Genomic DNA, 21,537 nt, shown 5'->3' on the forward strand with positions numbered 1-21,537 from the left:
CTCCACTCTTTTTTGATGAAGTTGGGCAGAGCCCCCTACCCTGGATGACAGTCTGCTTGAAGAGCTCATCTCGTAGGTGGGGCAGGAAACAGTCAATGCGCTCCCAGGTGATCTCCCAGAGGGCTGAGGGGCTGCCTCCTCGGGCATCCGCACTGTGGAAAATCTCCGCTGTGTCCATCACCAGGAGCATGTTCTTCAGAGACTCAGGGATGGCCTCTGACTGCAGGTGGCAGTGGGGCCATGAGAACAGGAAAGGGGCATGGAGGATATGGTAAGGAGGAGGTAGCCACCAAGGGGGAAACAGAAAGTCTTCCCAGCAGGTGGGAGAGGAAGCAGGCAGTGGGAATGGGGCTGAGGTAGAACGTACCAGTAAGTCACTAGAGCCTGCGTGCATGTACTTGTCCATGAAGTCCAGGATGGTCAGCCAGAGGGCCGCAAAGGTAGAGAGTGACAGCAGTGGAGACAGGTGCTGCAGGAAGACCTATGGCCCGCCAGCCCCTTTCAGCCGAGGGTAGGGTAGGAGCCTTCTGCACCCCTCTCCAAGGCTGGGAAGCAAGGCTGCCCTATCTTGCGTGGGAATCTTGGATCAGAGACTCCTCTGAATTCCAGAGTCCTCCCCGGTCCCTGGTTCTGCTGAGTCTCCACAGCTGGGGGTCCTGAGCACCTACATTACATCTCTAGGTCCTACCAGAAGCCTTGGCTTCCCTGTTTGCGAAGAGACAGGTGTGGGGAGAGTGGGTGGGTGAAGGGTGGTGAGCAGTACCTTAGAGAGCAGTGTGGAAGCCCTCATCCGGGTCTCCTCCATCCCGCCCACATCTGCAGGGCTGATGTTCTCCAAGAGTTTGGTCAGTAGAGGAAACAGCACCTGATGGATAAGAAGCCAACATCTCCCTAGCAGGGTCAGGTGGCAGCCTTGCCCACGTGACCCTGAGCTGGGGTGGGATGGGTACAGAGCAGGAGGGAAGGTATGATGCAGGCTGAGGACTGACATTAGGGGCTGTTCAGGCTGCCTGGCTCTCCTTGTCTTTAGGATTCACTTTACTTTAAGAACAGAGGGAAGGCCTACCTTGTTAAAACAGGACTCCCATTCCAGGGCATCTAACTTTTGCAGATCATGTACCAGTAGTGCTCGCTGCAGATAGGTCAGTGCCTGCATCCTCACCTGGCGCCGGGCGTCACAGCAGAGGCAGGCAATGCCTGAGAATAAGAAAAGGCTTGGGATCCTTCAGGCATCCTGATACTTCCCAAGCTCTAACTCCACCTCTGCCCCTGCCCTGCCAGCTCCCCCGAGATTTACCCTGCAGTAAAGGGCACCAGCAGTGGGCCCAGAGGGTACGTGAATCCGCTTCGATCTTCCGGCCTCCTGTCTCCAGGTGGCGCTGCTCCTCCGCCCATGAGCTATAGATAGAGGCTGCCCTTGTGTGCAGGGTGTGCATCAGGTCTAGTAACTGGGGTCACAGGAGGGGCAGGACATGAGTCGGGTTAGGTCTGGTGTACCTCCTCCCCGCCAGCCCACCTCCACTGTCCCTGACTGAGTGGACAGTCCCTCCCTCAACGGAGCCCCTGGTACTGATCACACCATACTTCACCCCTCTCCTCACTCCCTTCTTGACCCTTCTTGACTTCATGAACTGGATGTCCAAGTCCTGGCCAGTGTTTCCCAAAGTTGGGTATTACTCCTAGTAGAGGGGACTTGAGGAGGTGTGTGGACTAAGGATTTAAGAACACAAGTACACAGTGAGAAAGGAGCTTTCTTTTCAATTCTCTTTCACACCTTTTTTTAAAATACCTTTTTTTTTCCTGGGGGGCAGGTAATTAGAGTTTATTTTTAAAGGAGGTACTGAGGATTGAACCCAGGACCTCATGCATGTTAAACATGCACTCTACCACTTGAGCTATACCCTCCCCCGTTCTTTTACACCTTCTGATGACAGATAAAGCCTCATCTTGTTAATCTCATTTTAAAAATGGAAAGCAAACCTCGGGCTCAGAGGCTTTGATGGGCAATAGTGTCTGTCTGGCCAGATTTAATAATTTTTTATTTTCATCATTTTTCTAAGGTTATTCTAGTTAAGGCAATTAGTTCTCCATTTATTTAGTGATATAAAGTCTGCTCATGAAATAAATTTTATATGCCTTGAATAGACAGAGTAACTCTGGAAGGATAGAAAAGAAACTGGTGGCAGAGGTTGCCTCCAGGGAGCAGAACTTAGCAGCTGGGGACAGGAATGGAATGGGACTTACTTTGATCTGCTTACCCTTTTGTACCTTTTGAACTTTGTACCATGTACATTTGAATCACTTATTTAAAAAATAAACTGTAACTTAAAAATTAAGCAAAGACTCACAGGTGCTCCTAGGGGAGTACTGTAGAAGTACTGGCTGAGGACCTAGGCTGGAAAACAGGCCCTTCCTCTCAGCCCTGGCTGTCCCTGGCCCGACCCAGACTCCCAATGTCAGGTGCAGGGAGAGGAGAGGAAGTAAAGGGTGCCATACTTACGTCCTGACTGACCTGTAAAGACACCGTATGGTAGCTGGCAGGCACGCCTTCATCCTCATCGTCATCACTATGCCCACCCCGAGTGGCATGTTGGCTGGAGGTTCGAGGTCGCCGAAGCACTGAGCTTTCCTTGGATTTCTTCTTGAAGCGGTTCCCTTTGCTGTCATATTTGTGACTCTTGCCACGTTTCTCCTGGGACTTGCACCCTGAGCAGGGCCAGACCCAGGTCACATTTCCACATCCATGGGCACAGATGGCCTGCCTTTTCCTCCCTTTCCCCTATAATTCACATGGCTACTCCCCAACTGCCCATTCATCAGGTGACCCACCGCCATTCAGACTGGCCTCCACAAAGATGCGGAGAGTCTTGACACAGAGCTCAAAGTTGTCAGGTGTGATGTGGGCAGCGTCACGCACGATGAAGGACAGTGACTCTACGCACTTGAGCAGGGACTTGGTGTCATGTGGCCCGAGGTCCAGCCCCACTGTTAGGCTGTACTGATTGACCAGGGGTGAAGGGCCTGGTCGGCTGGGCCCAGGCCCTGGCTTGGAGTTATCGATATCATCCTTCCCCACCTGTGAAGTACAGAGGAACTAAGAATCCAAGCTTGACCCCGATCTTCCCTGAGATGCCCTCTCAGAAGACCAGGGACCTTTCCCACAGGCCAAGGAGGAAAGACCCACCCGCTGCCCGTACACTCACTCACCACTAACCAACCGCTGTTGACCACATCAGCATCTGTGGCAGATCGGTGAATCTTGCCAGGCCTGCCATGGTCAGTGTAGACCTCTGAGTCAGAAGTGTACCCTCTGTCTAGGCTCACATCATTTTGATGGTAGGTTGGGAGCTCACTGTCAGACTGGGCCCCTGAGCCAGTAGGGAGAGGGGCAGAGTCAGGGTGGAGATGTGGACATTGGGATGAAGGATAATTTCAGCTCTCAGAAGAAAGGTGTGGAAGCCTGGCCTCTCTTTTCTCTTGGTCTGGTTTAATTTCAGCCCTGTCACCAGAGGGCTGAAGGATGGCCTGGAGAGCTTCTCTCTTGACCAAATGCGGCAGCAGGCTAATTTGGGCTCCTGATGGCATCTAGTAGCAGCTGTCACGGAAGGAGGTGGCAATGAGGACATAGTTTCTGAGAAAACAGTTCTCAGAACAGTAGGAAGCCTGGCTTCATAGCCTTCTCCCTTGCCTACTTGCCTTTACGCTGTTTAATCTGGGTAATGGGGAGAGGCCAGTGGGCACAGGAAGCTCTGGAAGCAGATGGCAGAAGCCAGGGGTGTTTAATCTGCTGAATGCTGCAATAACCTGTGTTTTGTCTTCCTGTCTCAACCACTGGGGCCATAACTGTTTATCTGCCAGTGTGGGTCCCTCTGGGAAAAAGCTTACCAGCATCAGGTGCATCGGCCCTGGCTGTGGCCTGCAGGGCAGCTGGAGGCTTTACGCCAGAACCAATGCACTCCAGCAGTGTGAAGAGGGTGGCCCAGTCATCACCTGAGTGGATGTTGGCTGCGTTGGTCTTAAGGAGTTCATGGAGCCCATAGGCTATCTGGTGACTGACTCGGGATAGCACGCTGGGCTTCATTAGTAGCAAAATGCGCAGGGAGAGCAGTACCTGGGGTGGGGATGGAGAGCAGGAAGTGGGAATTGGGCACACAGCATCTTGTCTAGTCTCCTCCCCAACAAGTCTCCTTAGGCCAGTGAGGACAGTTTGGCTAAGATCCAACTTAGCATACTTTGTGGACAGATGGCCAGGCTAGGGATTGGGGTAGGAAAGACGCAAGTGTGGTTATAAAAGGGCAACATGAGGGAACCTATGGTGTTGGAACTATTCAGCATCTTGGCTAGTGGTGGATATACAAACCTACACAGGTGATGAAATTGTGTAAAACTTACTACACACATGTATACACATGTTTAGTACAAGTAAAACTGGGGAAATCTGAATAAGATCAATGAATTGTATCTGTATCAGTATCCTGGTTATGATACTACAGTTTTGCATAATATTATTGGTCTTTTCCTTTTTTCAGTTTTTTAACAATTAATTATTTATATTTTTAAAAATTAAAAAAAATTTTAGGGGGAGGTAATTAAAAAATTAAACTTTTTAAATTGAGATAATTATAGATTCACATGCAATCTATTTTGTAATACAAGTGTTGAATATGTCAGGTAATTCATTGAATACTGTACTGAAAGTGGCAAACAGAATGGTTTTCTGGGTGCAGAACAGTTGAAAGCGCATCAGTTGTTCACCTCGTGATGGCGTGGCTGACTGGGAGCTATGGCTTCCTGCACTGCTCAGCATCACAAGAGAGTACTGTACTGCGTATCACTAGCCCGGGAAAAGATCAAAATTCAAAATTCTGAGTATGGTTTCTACTGAATGAGTATTGCTTTTGTAAAGTCACGGTAAACTCAAAAAAATCTTAGTCAAACCATTGTAAGTTGGGGGCCGTCTGTACACTTTACCCATTTTACCCCAATGGTAACATTATGCAAAGCTATAGTATAGTATCACAACCAGGATATTGACATGGATACATTTCACTGATCTTATTCAGATTTCCCCAGTTTTACTTGTATGTGTATACATGTGTGTATTAAGTTCTACACAATTTCATCACCTGTGTAGGTTTGTATATCCACCACTAGCCAAGATACTGAATAGTTCCAACACCACAGGTTCCCTCATGTTGCCCTTTTACAACCACACATGCCTCTTTCCTGCCCTCATCCTTAGCCCCTGGCCATCTGTCCACAACTTCTAAAACTCTGTCATTTCAAAAATGTTACTTGTGTGTGGGGGAGTTGGTGTAGCTCAGTGGTAGAGCATATGCTTAGCATGCACAAGGACCTGGGTTCAATCCCCAGTTGCTTCCATTTAAATAAATAAGTAAATAAAGAACCAAGATTTATTAAAAAATAAATAAATTCCAACCAATCCAACTTAAAAAAAACACACACACAAATGTTATATAAATGAAATTATATAGTAAATAACCTTTGGGGACTGGCTTTTTTCACTTAGCATTAATTCCTTGGAGATTCATCCAAGTTGCTGCTGCATGTATCAATAGTTTGTTGCTTTTAATTGCTGAATAGTATTCCATGGTATGTATATAACACAGTTTACCTATTCACCTGCTGGAAATCATCTGGGCTGATTCTGGTTTTTGGCTATTACAAATAAAGCTTCTATGAACATTCATGTATAGGTTTTTATAAGAAAGTAAGCTTTCATTTCTCTAGGAAATGAAGTGCCCAAGAGTACAATTGTTGGATTGTGTGGTAATTGCATTTAGTTTTATAAGAAACTGCCAATAGACTGACTCTATCATTTTACATTCCCATCAGCAATGTCTGAGTGACCCACATCCTTGTCTACATTTGGCGTTATCAGTATTTTCCACTTTAGCCATTCTGATAGGTGTGAAGAGGTACGTAGTGATATCTCATCATGGTTTTAATTTGCATTTCCCTGTTGGTTAATGATGCTGAACATCAATTAATCATCTTCATGTGCTTATTTTGCCATCTGTGTATCTTCTTCAGTGAAATGACTGTTCATATCTTTTGCCCATTTTCTAACTGGTCTGTTTTTTTACTGCTGTGTTTTGAATTTTTATATTTTAGATATTAGTCTTCTTCAGATAGTTGACTTGCAAACATATGCTCCTTGTCTTTACATCCTTTTCGTTACTGGCTCTCCTAGAGTAGAATCTTTAATATTGATAAATTAGACTTCATCAATTTTTCCTTTTATGGATGATTGTATTTTTGGCATCAAGTCTAAGAATTCTTTGCCTAGCTCCTGAAGATATCCTCCTATACTTCTTTCTAAAGGTCTCATAGTTTTACACTTTACATTTAAATCTATGTTTCATTTTGAGTTGATTTTTCTGTAAGGTATAAGGCTTAGGTCAAAGTTCATTTGTTTCCCCGACCCCTATAGATACCAATTGCTCCTGCAATTGAAAAGGCTATCCCTTCCTCCATTGAATTGTTTTTGCACATTTGTCAAAAAATTAATTAGGCATCTTTGTGTGGGTCTATTTCTGCATTCTCTAGTTGCACTGATACATGTGTCTATCCCTCCATAAATACACAGTATTGATTACCATAGCTTTATAGTAAGCCTTAATATCAGATTAATGACTCCTCCCACCTCCTTCTTTCTCAAAATGTTTAGCTATTCTAGGGTCTGTGCTTTTTCATCTAAATTTTAGTATAAGCTTGTCTATGACTACAAAAAACCTTGTTGGGATTTTCATAGGAGCTGCATTAAACTTGTAGATCAATTAGGGGAGGAATGACATCTTTACTATGTTGAGTCTTCCAATCCACAAACATGGTATGCCTCTTCATTTATATGGGTCTTCTTTGCTATCTTTCATTAACATTTTGTAATTTTCAGCATACAGATCCTATACATGTTTTGTTAGGTGTATATCTAAGTATTTGATTTCATTTGGAATGCTTGTAAATGGTTTCATTTTCCACATGTTCACTGCTAGTATAAAAAAATGTGATTAATTTTTGTGTACTGATCTTGTATCATGTAACCTTGTTGAACTCACTTATTATTTCTATGCTGGTTGTCTAAGTTGGGCCAAGAGATCTCAGGAGGGTCCTAAGTATGAAAGCCAGGAAACCAGGTATAGGGCTGAACTGCCACAGGGCAGCAGCCATCCAGCCCTACTGAGCAGAGCTGCTAAGTACCAGCTCCATGCCTGAGGCCATTCCAGACTCACCCCCCAATGCTACCTGTTAGACTCCTCCAGCCCCTATGTGTGGTAGGTCACTGGGCTCATGCTATGGAGCACTAAATATACTCTGTCTTAGGCCATATCTGTAACTGATACTGTGACTTGAGTCCCTTGCATACCTTTCTGCCCTCCTGGCTGCACTCTGCTTACCTGGCCACTGATCTCCTCTCTCCGGAGTAGCCGAATGGCTAGGCGCAGCAGCCCCACCACTGCCCGCTCCACAAGGAAGCAGAAATCCTGTGCCTGGACACACAGGTGGTACAGATGGTCTCGAACAGTCTGCCACACACAGCCCACACGGTCCCTGAGGAACATAAAGGGTGAGCATAGTCTCAGCTATAGAGGCCAGTGGGCAATAAGCCTCCTTTTCTGACTGAGGCTAGGCCTTTCAAGGGCTCAGTGTTATCACACCCTAAGCATGCAGATATGAGCGAGCTTCTCCTCCACTGCCTATAGCTTCATGTGCTTCTTGTCCCTAGAGCCCACTCTACAAGATTAGTCCATGCTTCCATCCCTTTGGCACAAGCTCAGTATGAAGCCTGCCTAAGGACTGCCTTCTACCTGTTCTCCAGCACAATCCTCAGCAGCATCTCCAGGCAGAAAGCAGCATCCTCCTCATCATATGTCTCTTCATCTGGTGTCACTGAGACCAGAGCCTGGAGAAGAATAATAGCAGGAAAGTAGGCACGGAGGAGAAGCCAGCCACTGGCCCAGCCCAGACAGAATTTGAGGCACATGCCACTCCTGTATGAGGAGGTCTCCTCTCCTGGACCCAGCCAGCCCTTTCATCCCTCTTTCCTCTTCATTCTGTACCTTCATGAGCTCCTGCAGTGACTCCAGCTGGAGGAACTTGCTTTCTGTGATCATCTTTTCTGGGTCACATTGCTAGAGGGGCCACAAGAGAGAGAGGGGTTACTGATAAGGACTAGAGGGAAGAGAATGTTCCCAAGAGCTGGGGAGAGAGGGCAGGAGTCAGCACTGGTCACAAACTCTGGATGATTCTATTCTTCAGTTCATAGGACAGCACCTGCCTAGTAGAGGGGGTCTAGGCTTGTTTAACCAGGGGTAGACAGGGGCAATTACCTTGATACAGTCCAAGGCCATTCGCTTGGCCTCTTGGTTCTCAGTGGATGGGCCCCGCACACTAGACTGCTCAGTACCACTTAGTGTCAGCCAGCTTACGAAGCTCAGCACTGTTGACTCTCCTCTATACAAAGAAAGTACAAGCCCTAGTGAGCTCCAGAGTTCTGATCCTCCCTCCCCAACATCTCCAGCCTCTGATTTGCACTCACCGGTTCGATGGTGTCTCCTCCCGCTGTAGAGATATCTTGCCGTTGGGATCCACAAAATCTTCTACCTGGAAAACCAAGTCAAGAATAATTTCTTTCTACATGCCCTCTGCATTTCCTGCTCCTCTATGCTAAGTTCTCTGGCTTTCTTTCTGTTGCTCTCTGCCCTACATTATTGACTGGGCCCCTTCCAACTGGTGACTGGCAATGACTTCTACCAGCCTTCCTTTACAGCTAGCCCCACCGCCAAAGATCTGTGGTTTTACATTTGAGGTGTTGCCGATAAGTTTCAGCAGGCATCAGGCCCAGTGCTATTCTCAACCAGTTCTATATACAGACAGTACATAACCGTGGAGTGCTTGCCTTATTGTTACTGATTAGTCTCCTACCAAGAATTACCTCCACCATAGCCTTGGGTAGCAGCTGGGCTCGGAAGAGCTGCAGCATGGCCTCCATGATATTCTTCCAGCCCTCCCTCAGGATGTCACCATGATGATGGGCCAAATGGAATACTGTCCTGGCTGCAATGTGGGCTTTAGGATTGCTTCCAAACACACTGGGCAGGTTCTCAACAGACTGGAAAAGAAGATGAGAAGATGCTTAGGGGCTGGCAAATGTCTTGAAAGGTGATTCTCTTAGGCCTCTAACTCTGGTTCCCCAAGGGTCCTTCTGCTAAGTTCTGCTTTACTCCCCCATAATACTGGTGGGAAGGGCTAACCTGGTTAAGGCCTTCCCCATTATTTCATCTCCTCTCTCATCCCCATTATATGAGGTGACACTCTTCTCATGCTACGGTATGTCAAACAGAAATGGCCGAAGCTCTACTGCAGTCGAGGGGGATTGAGAGAATACGCTGAGGGAAACCAATTTCACAGATAAGGGCAGATCTAAAAGAGAGGTCCTCCCTTGGAAGTCGAAGTACACAGTTCCTGTCCCTGCTCACCTCACTGCTGAGAGCTGTGAATTTGCATAGAGAGATGATGAGATTGTCAAACACATCACTGAGGCCATAGTGGGCGGAGATCATGGCGCACTTCCTGCAATGTCACACACCAGAAACAGTCACTGGAAAGCCAGGCAGCCCTTCCAAGTCCTTGAGGGATTCTTCCCTAATCAGTCCCAGGAAGAAATCTTTTACTCTTGGGTCTGTGTAACACTGAGCTTTGCCAAACTTCAGCCTCCCTCTAAAAACTCAGAAGGAACCCCATTCTAAGGAAAACAAGAGTAGAGGTCAGAGAGGCATGGAGGAAACTCAGAGAGGTGAGGGAGGAGATCAAGACCAAAGTCAAACCCCAGCTACCTGAAGCCTGAGATGGCTTTCTGGATGATTGTCTCCTCAAGGCTTTTGTCAAAGACATAAGAGAGAGCAGCAATAGTGGGGCCCCAAGTCATGGTGAAGAGATCAAGATCATAGCTGCCAGAAGGCACACGCAGGAATATGCCCTCTGGGGTGGCACCTCGATGAAGCAGCACATTCCATACATAATTCTCCCGAACCAAGCCTGTTTGCTCCTCAGGCATCACAATTTCCTCATTCCTGTCAGGAGGTAATGGAAGGAATAGGTGCACTGCTGTGAACCTGGCTGGTTACAAGCTAGGACAAGGGGCTTTGCCCATTACTGGCACTTTCCATCAATAAAAGGCCATAAAAACTGCAGCTCAGTGGTCTGCTTCCCCCTGACCAGTGGTATGAGGGAGAAACAAAGGAAGTATCCCATAATCTCCAAGCTCTATCTCTAAATGGGCCTTTGGTTCTGTAGTAGAATCTCATATTCTTTCTGGGTATAAAAGGATGAATAATTCTATCTTTTCTGATTTACAGTAAAAACCTAAATGTCCTATATTTGACCTCTGACCCAAACCCCTCACCCTCCAGCACCCATCCTGGTTTGTTTTTGTTTTTGTTTTTTAACCAGAATGCATCTTGTAAGCTAGACAGGAAAACCCACTGCTCTGGGTTCGGAAAATGGGGCCATGACACTCCCCTTAGTAGAGGCAGTTTGGATCCTAGCTCAGAGTACTAGAATTCCAGTACTGTTCAGGATTCTTTAAGGAATAAATGAGTTGAGGGAGAGGGTGCTGCCCAGCTAAATTGTGAGGCTAAATCCAGGGCATGAGTCATTGCAGTCTGATGTGACTCTCAAATCTGGAAAAGGAAGCAGAGTGCTTACCCTTAACAGAGATGCTACACCATTCTCCCCACATACTCACTTGATGGCATGGTACATGTCCTCTAGGATGTCTTGCTCAAAGTCCTTGCCTCCATTCACACCTTTTAGGTTTTTTCGAAACTCCTAGAAATAGGGCAGTAAACTTTTTACCCCATGTGTCAATGCTGAAGCCCCACCCAAGGAACTCCTGGGTCTGTGGTAAACAGGACTTAGGAAACAGTAAGTGGAAGAATCCATCTCCCTACCCGAGTTCCTATTCTGGATTGGCCAGCCCTCTCTGACTCCCTTGGACAGAACCTTGCCTATTGTGCCCTCTGGAAATCCCATGTCTTTCCTGCTGCCTCCAAAGCTGTGCTGGATCTTCTCTGCCTTGGCTGAGATCCACGCTTACCTCCAGGGTCATAGGTGCATTCTGTTTCCGAACGTTGTGGTTGTGCTGGTCAGTATTAAGCATGATGACAGCATAGGCCAGGGCAAAGCAGGCATCACTATTGGCAAATGGGGAGCCATTACAATTCTGAAAAAGCAAAGACCCCACCTATGTCAATGTCCTTCTCTGGCCAATCAAACCCTTACTACCAACTGACTGGTCAATGCTGGTACGAAGGGAAGGTACCAGCCAGAAAGCAGCCCACCTCTTGCCAACTCCTTAAAGAAACCTGGCCCCTCCCTGGAAAGCTCATTGATGTTGCTCTCAGCCTTCTCAGGAGATAGTAACTGGGTCCTTCAGTTGGTTGCTCCAACTGGTACTGGGTTGGAGCCATTGGAAACCCTTAGTCAAATTAACTTGGGATGCTAGGCTCAGCCCCTGCCACTCAAACTCACCCTCCAATGTTCTGTGAATGCCTCTAGCAACCTCTGGATGACTGGTGCTTCCCCAGGCAAGCGGAAGGCTTCCAAGTAGAGACGGAGAGCTTCGTCCAGCCGCAGACCCTGAAAGCTGAAGGTGCTACAGGGATAGAAAGAAGGATGAAAGGCTTAAAATATGTAAGGTGCAAATTGTGGGCACTCTCTTGAGCCACAGTCCCTCTAAGCTTTTCCTACTGCAAGAGGAGGCTGAGGTCTCTAGCAAAGGGAGCTATCGCCTGGTCATCTCTAACACAGAATCAGAATTTGACAACTCCTAACCATAGTACTTTTTACATCAGCATTTTCTTGCCAAAAACCTCATCCCTTGAAACCCAGAATCTACCCTGCACTCAGGAACACTGCTCCACCCCTTTGCAATGCTCTCTATGTAGAATGAAATGGTTTCCAAAGCTATCTTGCTGGAGACCTCTTTCAGATCCAACAAATACAAATCAGGAGAGTGGAGAGGAAGAATGTGTGACCTGGGTCACCAGCTAGAACTAATACTGCTTTGAGGGAGTCTGTGCCCCCAGACTGACCATCAACTATGTCCCACATTTCTTGCAGCTTCCTCACCTCACAAAGCTCTCCAACAGGTCAATGTTTTTGCGGTCACTCACAAACTCTCCAATCATTTTCTTGTCCAGCCGAGGGTTCTCTCGCAGCCACTGGGCTACCTCTGTGTTGTTCATTGGGATGGTGAGGAGGCCTTTTTCCTGCAGAAACTGGATCCCCTTCTTTGGTTTCTGGTTGAACTGCTCTGTGCCAGTGATCAGCAGCTGCAGGAGAAATACAGGATGTGTCAAAAGCTGCTCTGCCTCTAAACCAGACAAGGCCAGACCTCCATCATTGTCCACAGCTGGTCACCTAACAAGCTTCTAGGACATTGTTCTAAGTCACTCTAGAACTAAGGCTGAATCATATTGGCCCCTAGCTTTCCCTGATCTCCATAATTAACTAGAATTGGTTGAGGAGCTCCTTTTCACTCCTTTTCTGAGTGCTGATGATACATAGCACACTCCTCCAACTTGGAAAAAAAAAAAAAGTAGAAGAAAGAGACTAGAGAAAGTTATCTTCTCTCTCCAGTTTTATTGCCATCCCTGGTATGTGTTCACAGTTTAGTTTGTATCCCCCTTCTTTCTTTGGTTTCCTAGCTCTTAAGTTCCTGGGGTTTGAAGGACAAGATGAACTAATTGTAATGAAAACAACTTTTTGACTGTCTAGTCACAGCCCTGCAATCAAGGCCATACATAAACCAGTCATTTAGGCTGGCCTTAAGAGGAAGAAAGGGTTAAAGAGAAGATTTTTCTTTGTGTTAAAAAACCGAAAAGCAGAGTTATTTGAATTTTACTAAAGCTCCAGAATAAATGTCAATTCCCTTTTATTGCCAACTGTCACCCCAGGGCTTGAGATGACCAATAACCTCCAGTGACCCACAGGATACCAGTTCCCAGGGCTCTTGTCACCACCAGTAACACTTGGCTCTCAGATAGGGCCAGGAGCACATAATAGAATATGACTGATTACATGGCTTAGGAGTAAGGGAAGACCTTCAAAGGAGACTGGGGGTTTGGTGAAGTCCCAACAAGCCCAAAGACTAGTCAGAATGAGACGCTCTCTCATTCTCTGAGGCAGAAACCCTACAAAGAACACTCAGAGGTGGGCAGAGGCTAAGCTCTGGGAATATCTATATATACCTTCTTTTTGTTCTTAATTTCAGTCAGTTCCCGTGGATCTGGCAGGAGACAGGAAAATCGAGGTGGTTTCCGGGTAAACTTCTTGTCAGCTAGGAGAAAGAGAGGGAAAAACCAGTAAGATTCTTTTACTAGGATAATGACTTTTGGAAGGTTGCTGATATACTCTCTAGTGAAAAAGGAAGATGCCTCAGAAAACTTCTTGTCCTTATCAGTCTTCCACTTCCCTACAAGTCCTACCTTCCAGAGCTCCAAATGTTTTCTTTCCTGTCTCTGGGTTTAAAGGCATGGTAAACAGCCAAGTTTCACTCAGGTACTGCCCTAGGGTGTTCCTGCTCCCTTCCCCTCTGTTCTCCACCAGGCCTTCTAGTTGAGGGAGCTTAGGATCATGGACATCCAGTACCCACCCCCAGAGTCACCAGCTTCCTCCAGAACACTGCATCCTGGTTTTCCATGTTCTGCTGGCAGCCACCCTCCACCTGGCAGATGCAGGCCTGTGATGTCTGGGGCGATGCCTACAGATTTCCCATCGCTGGCTGCTCTCTCAGCTGTAAGAGAGAAGATAAGTGAAGGCTTATGGTGAAGGAAGCCAGGCAGAGCTGCAGGAGAATTGAGTCTTAGGCCAAGGAGACCTGCATGTTTGTACATAGGTCACCAGCCCTGAACAGGACAAACCCAAGCCCAAATAAGTAGGCACTGTCTCAGGCCAGTCAAACATTTGATTCTATAATTTAATAAAGAGCTTACCCAGTCACTTTCCCTGATCTTCTGCAACCTCAGTCTCAAGGAGAAGTTAGAGAAGATTAATTAGAGTAGAGGCAGACATTGGAGGTGGGAAAAGGTAGGGCCTGGATATTTTAGGGACAGAAGTCCTATATCCTTTAATCTATGTTCTCTTTTCTCCCCATAAAGAAATAATAATTATGTTTAAAAAAAAAAAAAAAGCTAAAGTGTGGAAGAGGAGAAAGGGAGAAGTCCATGAGTCCTGCCTGGCCTATCATTCAAATCACCAAACCTCGGAAAAATACAGAATTAGGAATACTTCAAAGGAAGTGAAATAAGGGTAGGTGAAAGGATTCAGTGAGTAGAGAAGGGATAAACATAGAACCCTGGGATCCTCAAAGAAAGAAATGCCTCTCACTATCATTGGCTTCTCGAGTGCCATCTATTGCTTCATAGCCAGGTCTGGCTGCCTCTTTCTTCTCTTGCTGGGTAAGGTTGTTGAGAACTTTGGCCTGGCAGTGGGCCTCAGTGCTGTCAATCACTGTCAACAGGGCATCAAGAGACAGCAGGTGTGTTGTATAGAGCTGACCAGACACAGGGAAGGCATTCTGGAAAGTAAACAGATACAGTAAACGTGAGGTTAGAATACTTCTCCAAAAATCCTAAAATTGCCTATAACTTTTACATTGCCTTAGGATGCCCTTCTGCTTATTCCCCAACTCTAAAGTATTTCCCTCTCTGTATGTAGCATCCTCATTACCACCAGAGAGACTTTCTTAATACAGCCTTCTTTCTGGAGGCCAGTAATAATACTCAGCACCTTGGACAGCAGCTTGGTGAGATCTTCAAAGAGGTTGGAACAGTAGTAGTCACAATCATAGTTGATATAGAGCTCAGTGACAAAGCTGGGGATGTGCCAGAGCTGCACAATGGCCTCCAGTGCCATCTCCTTCATCTCATAAGGCATCTTGGGGTTCTCCACAGTGATGATCTCCATGAGCTTTTTGATGTACATCTGACAATAATCCAGTAATTGCCATTTTGGGGGTGGAAAGGGTTCAAGATAGGAAGAGACAAATTGGACAGGAAAAACATTAAACAGGAAGCAGACACCTAGCCAAGAGGCATGTATTAAGAGACACATAAAGGTATTCCATCCCCTAAATACATCTTCCTCTTTGGTCTTCATGTTGGAGGAGGCCTGGGTCTCTACCTCATGTTTGACTGAAAACAAGAAGCCTATTGCCCTTTTCGTGCTCACTATGTTTGCCTGATCTGGTCCTATTCAGAGTTCACTTTTGCAATTTAGTAGCAAAGCTAGTTTGACTTGCCTGCTTGTATTGCAAAAGAACTGCAGGCAGGAGAGCTGTACGCATTCATGGTGAGGTTACCTGCCAGTCCTCATATTTGGGTTCTCCCATTTTATAGCCAGCCAGTTTTCCCTGGGCTCCTTGTAATTTCTCCACTAAAGAGGACAGCCAATGAACCAAACTATGGAGGCTAAAAGCACTCTCCTAAGAAGCTGCTAAATCCCACCCCTGCAGCATGACAGAGCTGACTCTAATGAAGGTGTCATGCATCTTCCTATTTTTTTTCTTTCAGGTTCAAGAAACTCACCTCCAGTTGGAACTTGAGGTGCTCCCTCATGCTCTCAAACAGTAGGAAGCATACCCGCAAGGAAGCAGCATAAAGGTTCAGTCGCTCTACGCTGAGTAGCTGGAGATCACAGTAGGATGGACCATTAGGTTTCTGAATCTGACTATGGCCCAACCAAGAGAAAGGCAGCAGAGCAAACTGTGGGGAGTTGCTACTAAGGTCCTGTGCTTTGAGGGAACTCTATATCTAGCCATTTCTATGTTTCCCTTTGGCTGCCAGAGTCCCTGGGGAACTACTGGAGTCCTGCTGACTATGACTACTGATCAACAGGGGAGGAAGGTTCTTTCCTGGGTTTTATACTCTTTGCACAAATCAGCCAAACCTCCCTGTGCTCCCATGACCCTTAAGAGACTCTGAAAAAAAGCCAGGAGCTGGGACCCCTTCTAGAAATCCAGTCTTACCTGGAATAAGTGGCGGCACATCTCATCCTTGATGAGGCCCAAGAGGGTTTGGCACTGGGCTACAGGGGCTGACTCAAGAGCCACTGTCAGCAAATGCAGTCCCATGTGGATCATAACCTCTGAGTTGTGGCGGTCATGTGGGTTGGTGAGGGAGATGAGGAAGCGGAAGAGCTCACGGATGCAGGGAAGACCATAGGGGACCAAAGCTGTGCCTGGGAAAGGCCAGGAAGGAAGTGGGACTGCTAAGACTGCTAACTGGCTTGACTGCTTGGCGTAGCCAGCCCTCCATTATACAGGGATTTCAGGTAAGTGATTCTCTTCAGAAAAAAAAAAAAAAGTTTTTTTCTGGGGAAGTAGGGAGACTTGTCTCACTTTCTAAAAAAATTTATTATTATTTTTTACATATATATATTTTTTTGCAGGGGGAGGTAATTAGGTTTATTTTTAGAGGAGGAACTGGGGATTGAACCCAGGACCTCGTGCATGCTAAGCATGAGCTCTACCACTTGAGCTATGCCCTCCCACTTTGTCTCACTTATTATAGGCAATCAAAATTACTAATCCCACTTTTCTGTTAAAAGTCCCAAGCTTTCTATTCTTCCCTCTCACTTCCTATTGTCCATCAAACTCCTTCTCTGTAAGTTAGGGAAAGGTTCTATCCTATAGTCCTCTGGCTTGATTCCATTTCCTGACTAGAAAATGGCCTAGGTCTTGAACCAGCAGACATTGTGGGTCTAAGATGGTCTAGGCTCAGGCAGCTTAGTGGATAGGATGGGGGAAGGTGAACAGGCAAGCCTGCCTGAGAGTACGCACCTTCTTTCTGAGAGGACTGTGTAAAGCGCACGCCCCGGGGATTGACGTAATCCATATCATGGACAGAGGCAGAGTCAGAGTGATCAGCCGGGGATGTGCACTCCTCTAATACTTCAGGGATGGATTCCACGGATACTGATTGGGCCTTTTCCACATGGGCCCCTTCCTGCTATGAGCGGTAGGAGGGCGATATATGAAAAGGGATGAAGCAAGAGCAACTTGGAACATACTTCCCTGAAATATCCATCCTCCAAGTGTCTCTAATGGACCGCAGGTGCAGGGCAAGCTCAGTGGGCTATGAATCTATGCAAGATGGCTCAGGGCAGAAGTATGATGAAGGACTCAGAAAACAACACCTGAGGCATCATTGACCTACAGTTATTAGAAGCCCAGAGGCAACAGAGGCCCTCAGGTGCTTGGAATTTAGATCATTACCATCCAGAAAAAGCCATGAGCAGCATCCTCACCTTTTCCACGTACTGCCTGTGTGCACAACTTGAAAATCCCATGAGCTACCTCTCACAGTGAGTTGTGCTGTGGTTTTCCTAGATGCACAGCTAATTCTAGGAAACAGGGAAGAACCCCCCACCCCAACCTTATTTTGAGCCAAGGCCGGGATAAAGGATACAAAGGATCAAGCCAATTCCCACAGTAGACTGGACAGGGGCCTTAGAAATCAAAGCTATACCTGGGGGTCAGATTGCTCAGCAACCCCTAGCTCGCTGCTGCCAGGCTCTGCAACTGTGCTGTACCCTGGAGAGCCAGGTTGCTCCAGGTCAGTGAGGTCCTCTTTGGAGGTGGTCTGGGAGGAGAACTCTAGGCCACTGTCGGTAGAGGGGCTGACCACTGCTGAGGCAGCTTCTGAACTTGCAGAGGAGATGGGAGTGGGCACATCAATGAAGGGCATGCTACCTGCCAAGCAAAGTAAGTGAAGCTTGAAGAAGAGAGACTCTGTGGGAAACATATACCCTCCACAGTACTGGGTTTTTTTCCGTCCTAAACTGCATATTGATTTCTGCATTTGCTGGGCTAAAGCAGTCAGAGTCCCACTGGAAGAATAACCTTAAGTCACTGCAGAATTGCCAAATGGTCACAGTCTGATATGATCTGGAATTTTCCCTTTTTGTTCTCAGCATAAAGACCAAAGCTGCTCCACTGATTGGTCTGCAGTATCAAAATTCCTGAGAGGAAGGAGCTTTTTTCCTATTCATTCTAATCAGAAGCAGCAGCTCAGGGTACTCACCAGTGAGGTTAGAGGATAAGGTGGTTCCATTGGGGGTGGGCAGCTCTGAACCTGGTGTGACTTTGGTCATATGGCGTGGGGGCCGGGGGGATCTCTTCTGTTTCTTCCACTTGGATGAATCACTCATGCCTCCCGCTCTCATTTTCAGCTGGAAATATCACACCTCATTAGCACTGGTATTCAAATTAAGACTCTATCCCTAGAAATCTGCCTTCCTTTAGTCCTACTGGTCCCTAGAAGACAGTCTATACCCTGCATCTGTGCCAAAGTAAGAATCTAGACCATCAGAGTACATACCTACTCCCCTAACTGGACTTCTACATTTGCCACTTTAAAGGTCAGCCTGGGACCCTCCATGTGGAAGGTGACATTCTGTTTTTAGGCTGGCCATAGATAAGGTCAGTCCTCACACATCACTTCACTCCTGAATCATGGGTGCCAATCCTGAATCCTGCAGATGGTGCCTCACCCTCCGGCAGACAGGGTAAGGGCAGGGGGTCCTTGCTTGAAATTTCAGATTCAGGCCCTAGACCCCTAGGCTCTCCTCCTCAACTACCTGCAGAGCAGCTGCCTACTCCTAGTTTTTATCCAATAATGAGAGTATACTCCTCCCCATCCAGACTTTTAGGGTTCCTATTACTTTGTGAACTGGGCCTAGATCTTAACTATACCCCTTACTCTGGAATGTCTACATCAAATTGGTCAAAGATTCATTCCTTGGAATTAAGAAAGGAGTGGCATCCCAGCTGATTTGTGGAGTTAAGGATGGAAGGTCATGTCATGTCGCTCATCGCTCTGCTGCTCCCAATTTTGGTGTATCAATGAGACCTTCTGTCCTTTTCACTGTTGGTCTTTCTAGATGCAACTTTGTTTTCAGATGGTAAGGCTATTGATTTCTTGGACTCTTGCTCTATTCCATTTCCCTTTCTCTTGTATTTTTATCTCTCCTGTAGCTTCCTTTTAGTCAGAAAGGAAAATCTCTATCATTTGTTGACTACTTTAAGGTGTATGTTTTCATGCATTTTCTCCACCCTAAGTTTACAGCTATTTTGTTTAGGCCCATTTCATTTTCTTAATCCTGATGCCTTCTCAGTTAGGGTTTGAATCCAGAGAGTAGAAACACTTCCTCCCTGCCTCTTTCTAAAGGCTAGTCGACTATACCATATTATCCTTGGCCTGTCCAATTCCATCTGATATTTGAGGAATAGGACCCCCTTCCTCAACCTCCCCCAAGCTCTCCAGTAACCTCTGATCCCTTGCTTAGAAACCATATAATTCTTTCTTCTCTACCCATAGTTTCATCCATAAAGGAGAGAGGCCCAACAGCTAAGCCCCACCCCCAGCTCTTAGTAACACAGCAACAGCCTCATATTGGATTTACACTTTTAGTCCCTGTATCTCCAGAATTCCTGCAATTATATGTCTAGAATAGAGCTTCAAGTGTTCTGAGCACTATGGTTAAGTAGGAACCAGGATGCTCCCTCCAGGAACCACGGTAGCCCATCTGGATCAAACTCACGGTAAAAAAAAAAAAAAGTTCTGAGAGGTAAGAGACAGTCAAACATGCAGATAAGCAAGAAGTCCAAGAGATCAATGAGGAAAAACAGGAATCTCCTGGCTTTAACTAGAAACTGTCACTGAGCTCCAAAAAGTGCTAACATCTGGGTGGACTTTGGTGAGGTATCTTTTCTCTCCAGATGGCCCCCCACCAATTACAGGAATTCTAGGTAGCCCTACTTCCACTGAGAAACCAGTCATTCATTGAGATTCCTTCCCACACTAGGGTCAGTCCTTCCTGTTTCCTTCTCTATCCTCTGCAAAAGTAGTTCTAACTTGATCATTTCAACGAATGTTCTTTGCCTCTTGGCTAGAGGAGCCGAGAGGCTGCCAGTTCTCAGTCCTTAGAAAGTATAGCTGTGTTCCCTATCCTAAGGTCCTAAGGCGGGGAGGCAGGCAGTTTATGAAACTCTACATCACCTTATCCTTGTAATTCTCTATTTCTAAAGGCCAATACACGCTGTACAAAGAAAGGGCAGGTCCTAGGTTAATAATCATGGCAAAATGCTGGGTAGCTACTGAAGAGAGCTGCAACTTAAAACTAGGCAAGCACACAAATGAAACTTGAGACAAGGCATGCAAAGAGAACACAGGCCTATGGACTATCTAGTGTACACACACACACACACACAGACTCACAGTTGTTTTTATCTTCATTGACCTGGATGTCCACAGCCACACCTCTAGCATGCACCCTTCTGTGATAGACAGCCTACATAGCCCATATTCCTTCTCTCCCTCTTCTTCCCAAAGCAGGGATATGGGGATTAGGGTAATCTCAAGCTTGCACCTCTAAGTTCCCATACATTTTTACTTTTAAAGGACAGAGGGCATCTTTGCAGATCCCAAAGTATTCCCAGTGTCCAGGGCTATACTGGCACCTGGCTCTTTTCCACCTATCTAGAGTCCTAAAACTGAGAATGACCCTTTAGTGGTAACCAAGAGAAAAAAAAAAAAAAGGGCCCCAACTAGATCAGCTACCCTTTCTCTCAAAACCAAGTTCAGGTATTCAGACAGAGTCAAAGGACTGTGCTTCAGCTTTCTGTGCCAGCTCTGAGACAGGGAGAGGATAAAAGAGGGAAGGGTTTTGTTTGAAGGTCCCTCATAGTCCCCCTAGAAATGGTAGACATTAAGCCACCCCACAAGATGTCAGCAGGACCCAGGCTCTCTATCTAGGCTTACTACATGATGTATCACCAGTTCAAGGCTTTCTTCTGCCTCCAGGCAGCCAGATGCCCCAGGAGAATTCCCAACACTGCAAAGTTACGAACACATGCAACTCTTCCAAAGCCGTGCTGTTACTAGGGAGGGGTGAATTGTGCTCTACACAGTGGAAATGGGACCCAGATGTTACATATAAAAAATAAACATTTAAATAAATAAATAAAAAGGGTGGAGGGAGAGGGAGAGAGACCTTGAGGTTCTTAAAGAGTAGTACCCTCTCTAACTGGTTCAGGGCTTTGGTCTGCTCCCCACTACTTAGCTCCAGTTTGTTGAGGAGACATGGAGAAATCTGTGAAAGACAGGCAAACGAACGATTTAAACAGAGTGAAATAAACTGAGACACAAGCCAACAGGGCAAAGGGCAGGAATGGGGATGGATGGATGGCAGGGGAAAGGGGAAGGTCAGGTGCATGCACCAAACAGCCAAGGGTCATCTCCATGGGAAGAACCTCTCAGGGCTGCAAGCAGAATCCTCATCAGAGGCCTGTAAGTCCAGGGCTTCAGTTCAAGATAGAAAGAGGGCATTCTTCTGACACCATTCTTCTTCTAGCAGTTTGAGAACCTTCTGATTTGGAGTCAGGCTTAATTTATCTCATCAACAGAGACTAGCCCAAGCATAAACTCAGTCTAATCCAGCATTAGAGTGGGA

The 21,537-nt window shown here is 46.5% G+C and overlaps 1 protein-coding gene across 8 annotated transcripts in view; it reads right to left on the minus strand.

Moving 5' to 3' along the window:
- The window catches only part of GBF1 (golgi brefeldin A resistant guanine nucleotide exchange factor 1), a 108,384-nt gene that overhangs the window by 1,585 nt on the left and 85,262 nt on the right, over positions 1 to 21,537 (minus strand). Inside the window, exons 9-39 of one of the 8 annotated variants that reach the window (XM_032491036.1) lie at positions 21,079 to 21,177; positions 18,108 to 18,255; positions 17,553 to 17,776; positions 16,865 to 17,030; positions 16,052 to 16,263; positions 15,612 to 15,710; positions 14,815 to 15,009; positions 14,413 to 14,602; positions 13,679 to 13,819; positions 13,275 to 13,363; positions 12,154 to 12,356; positions 11,554 to 11,677; positions 11,120 to 11,245; positions 10,769 to 10,851; positions 9,858 to 10,094; positions 9,501 to 9,594; positions 8,957 to 9,133; positions 8,561 to 8,625; positions 8,352 to 8,475; positions 8,082 to 8,153; positions 7,830 to 7,924; positions 7,419 to 7,572; positions 3,886 to 4,111; positions 3,208 to 3,368; positions 2,830 to 3,076; positions 2,501 to 2,706; positions 1,298 to 1,448; positions 1,067 to 1,197; positions 764 to 865; positions 368 to 481; positions 40 to 220 (exon numbers count right to left, since the gene is read on the minus strand). In XM_032491036.1, the coding sequence (XP_032346927.1) occupies positions 40 to 220; positions 368 to 481; positions 764 to 865; positions 1,067 to 1,197; positions 1,298 to 1,448; positions 2,501 to 2,706; positions 2,830 to 3,076; positions 3,208 to 3,368; positions 3,886 to 4,111; positions 7,419 to 7,572; positions 7,830 to 7,924; positions 8,082 to 8,153; positions 8,352 to 8,475; positions 8,561 to 8,625; positions 8,957 to 9,133; positions 9,501 to 9,594; positions 9,858 to 10,094; positions 10,769 to 10,851; positions 11,120 to 11,245; positions 11,554 to 11,677; positions 12,154 to 12,356; positions 13,275 to 13,363; positions 13,679 to 13,819; positions 14,413 to 14,602; positions 14,815 to 15,009; positions 15,612 to 15,710; positions 16,052 to 16,263; positions 16,865 to 17,030; positions 17,553 to 17,776; positions 18,108 to 18,255; positions 21,079 to 21,177 (4,636 nt within the window). Of the gene's footprint in view, positions 1 to 39; positions 221 to 367; positions 482 to 763; positions 866 to 1,066; positions 1,198 to 1,297; positions 1,449 to 2,500; positions 2,707 to 2,829; positions 3,077 to 3,207; positions 3,369 to 3,885; positions 4,112 to 7,418; positions 7,573 to 7,829; positions 7,925 to 8,081; positions 8,154 to 8,351; positions 8,476 to 8,560; positions 8,626 to 8,956; positions 9,134 to 9,500; positions 9,595 to 9,857; positions 10,095 to 10,768; positions 10,852 to 11,119; positions 11,246 to 11,553; positions 11,678 to 12,153; positions 12,357 to 13,274; positions 13,364 to 13,678; positions 13,820 to 14,412; positions 14,603 to 14,814; positions 15,010 to 15,611; positions 15,711 to 16,051; positions 16,264 to 16,864; positions 17,034 to 17,552; positions 17,777 to 18,107; positions 18,256 to 21,078; positions 21,178 to 21,537 lie in introns of all 8 variants that reach the window. The other 7 variants (XM_032491037.1, XM_032491035.1, XM_006182963.2 and 4 more) reach the window with 7 other exon arrangements.

This window comes from Camelus ferus, chromosome 11 (assembly GCF_009834535.1).
Source record: "Camelus ferus isolate YT-003-E chromosome 11, BCGSAC_Cfer_1.0, whole genome shotgun sequence".
Classification (NCBI taxonomy): Eukaryota; Metazoa; Chordata; class Mammalia; order Artiodactyla; family Camelidae; genus Camelus; species Camelus ferus.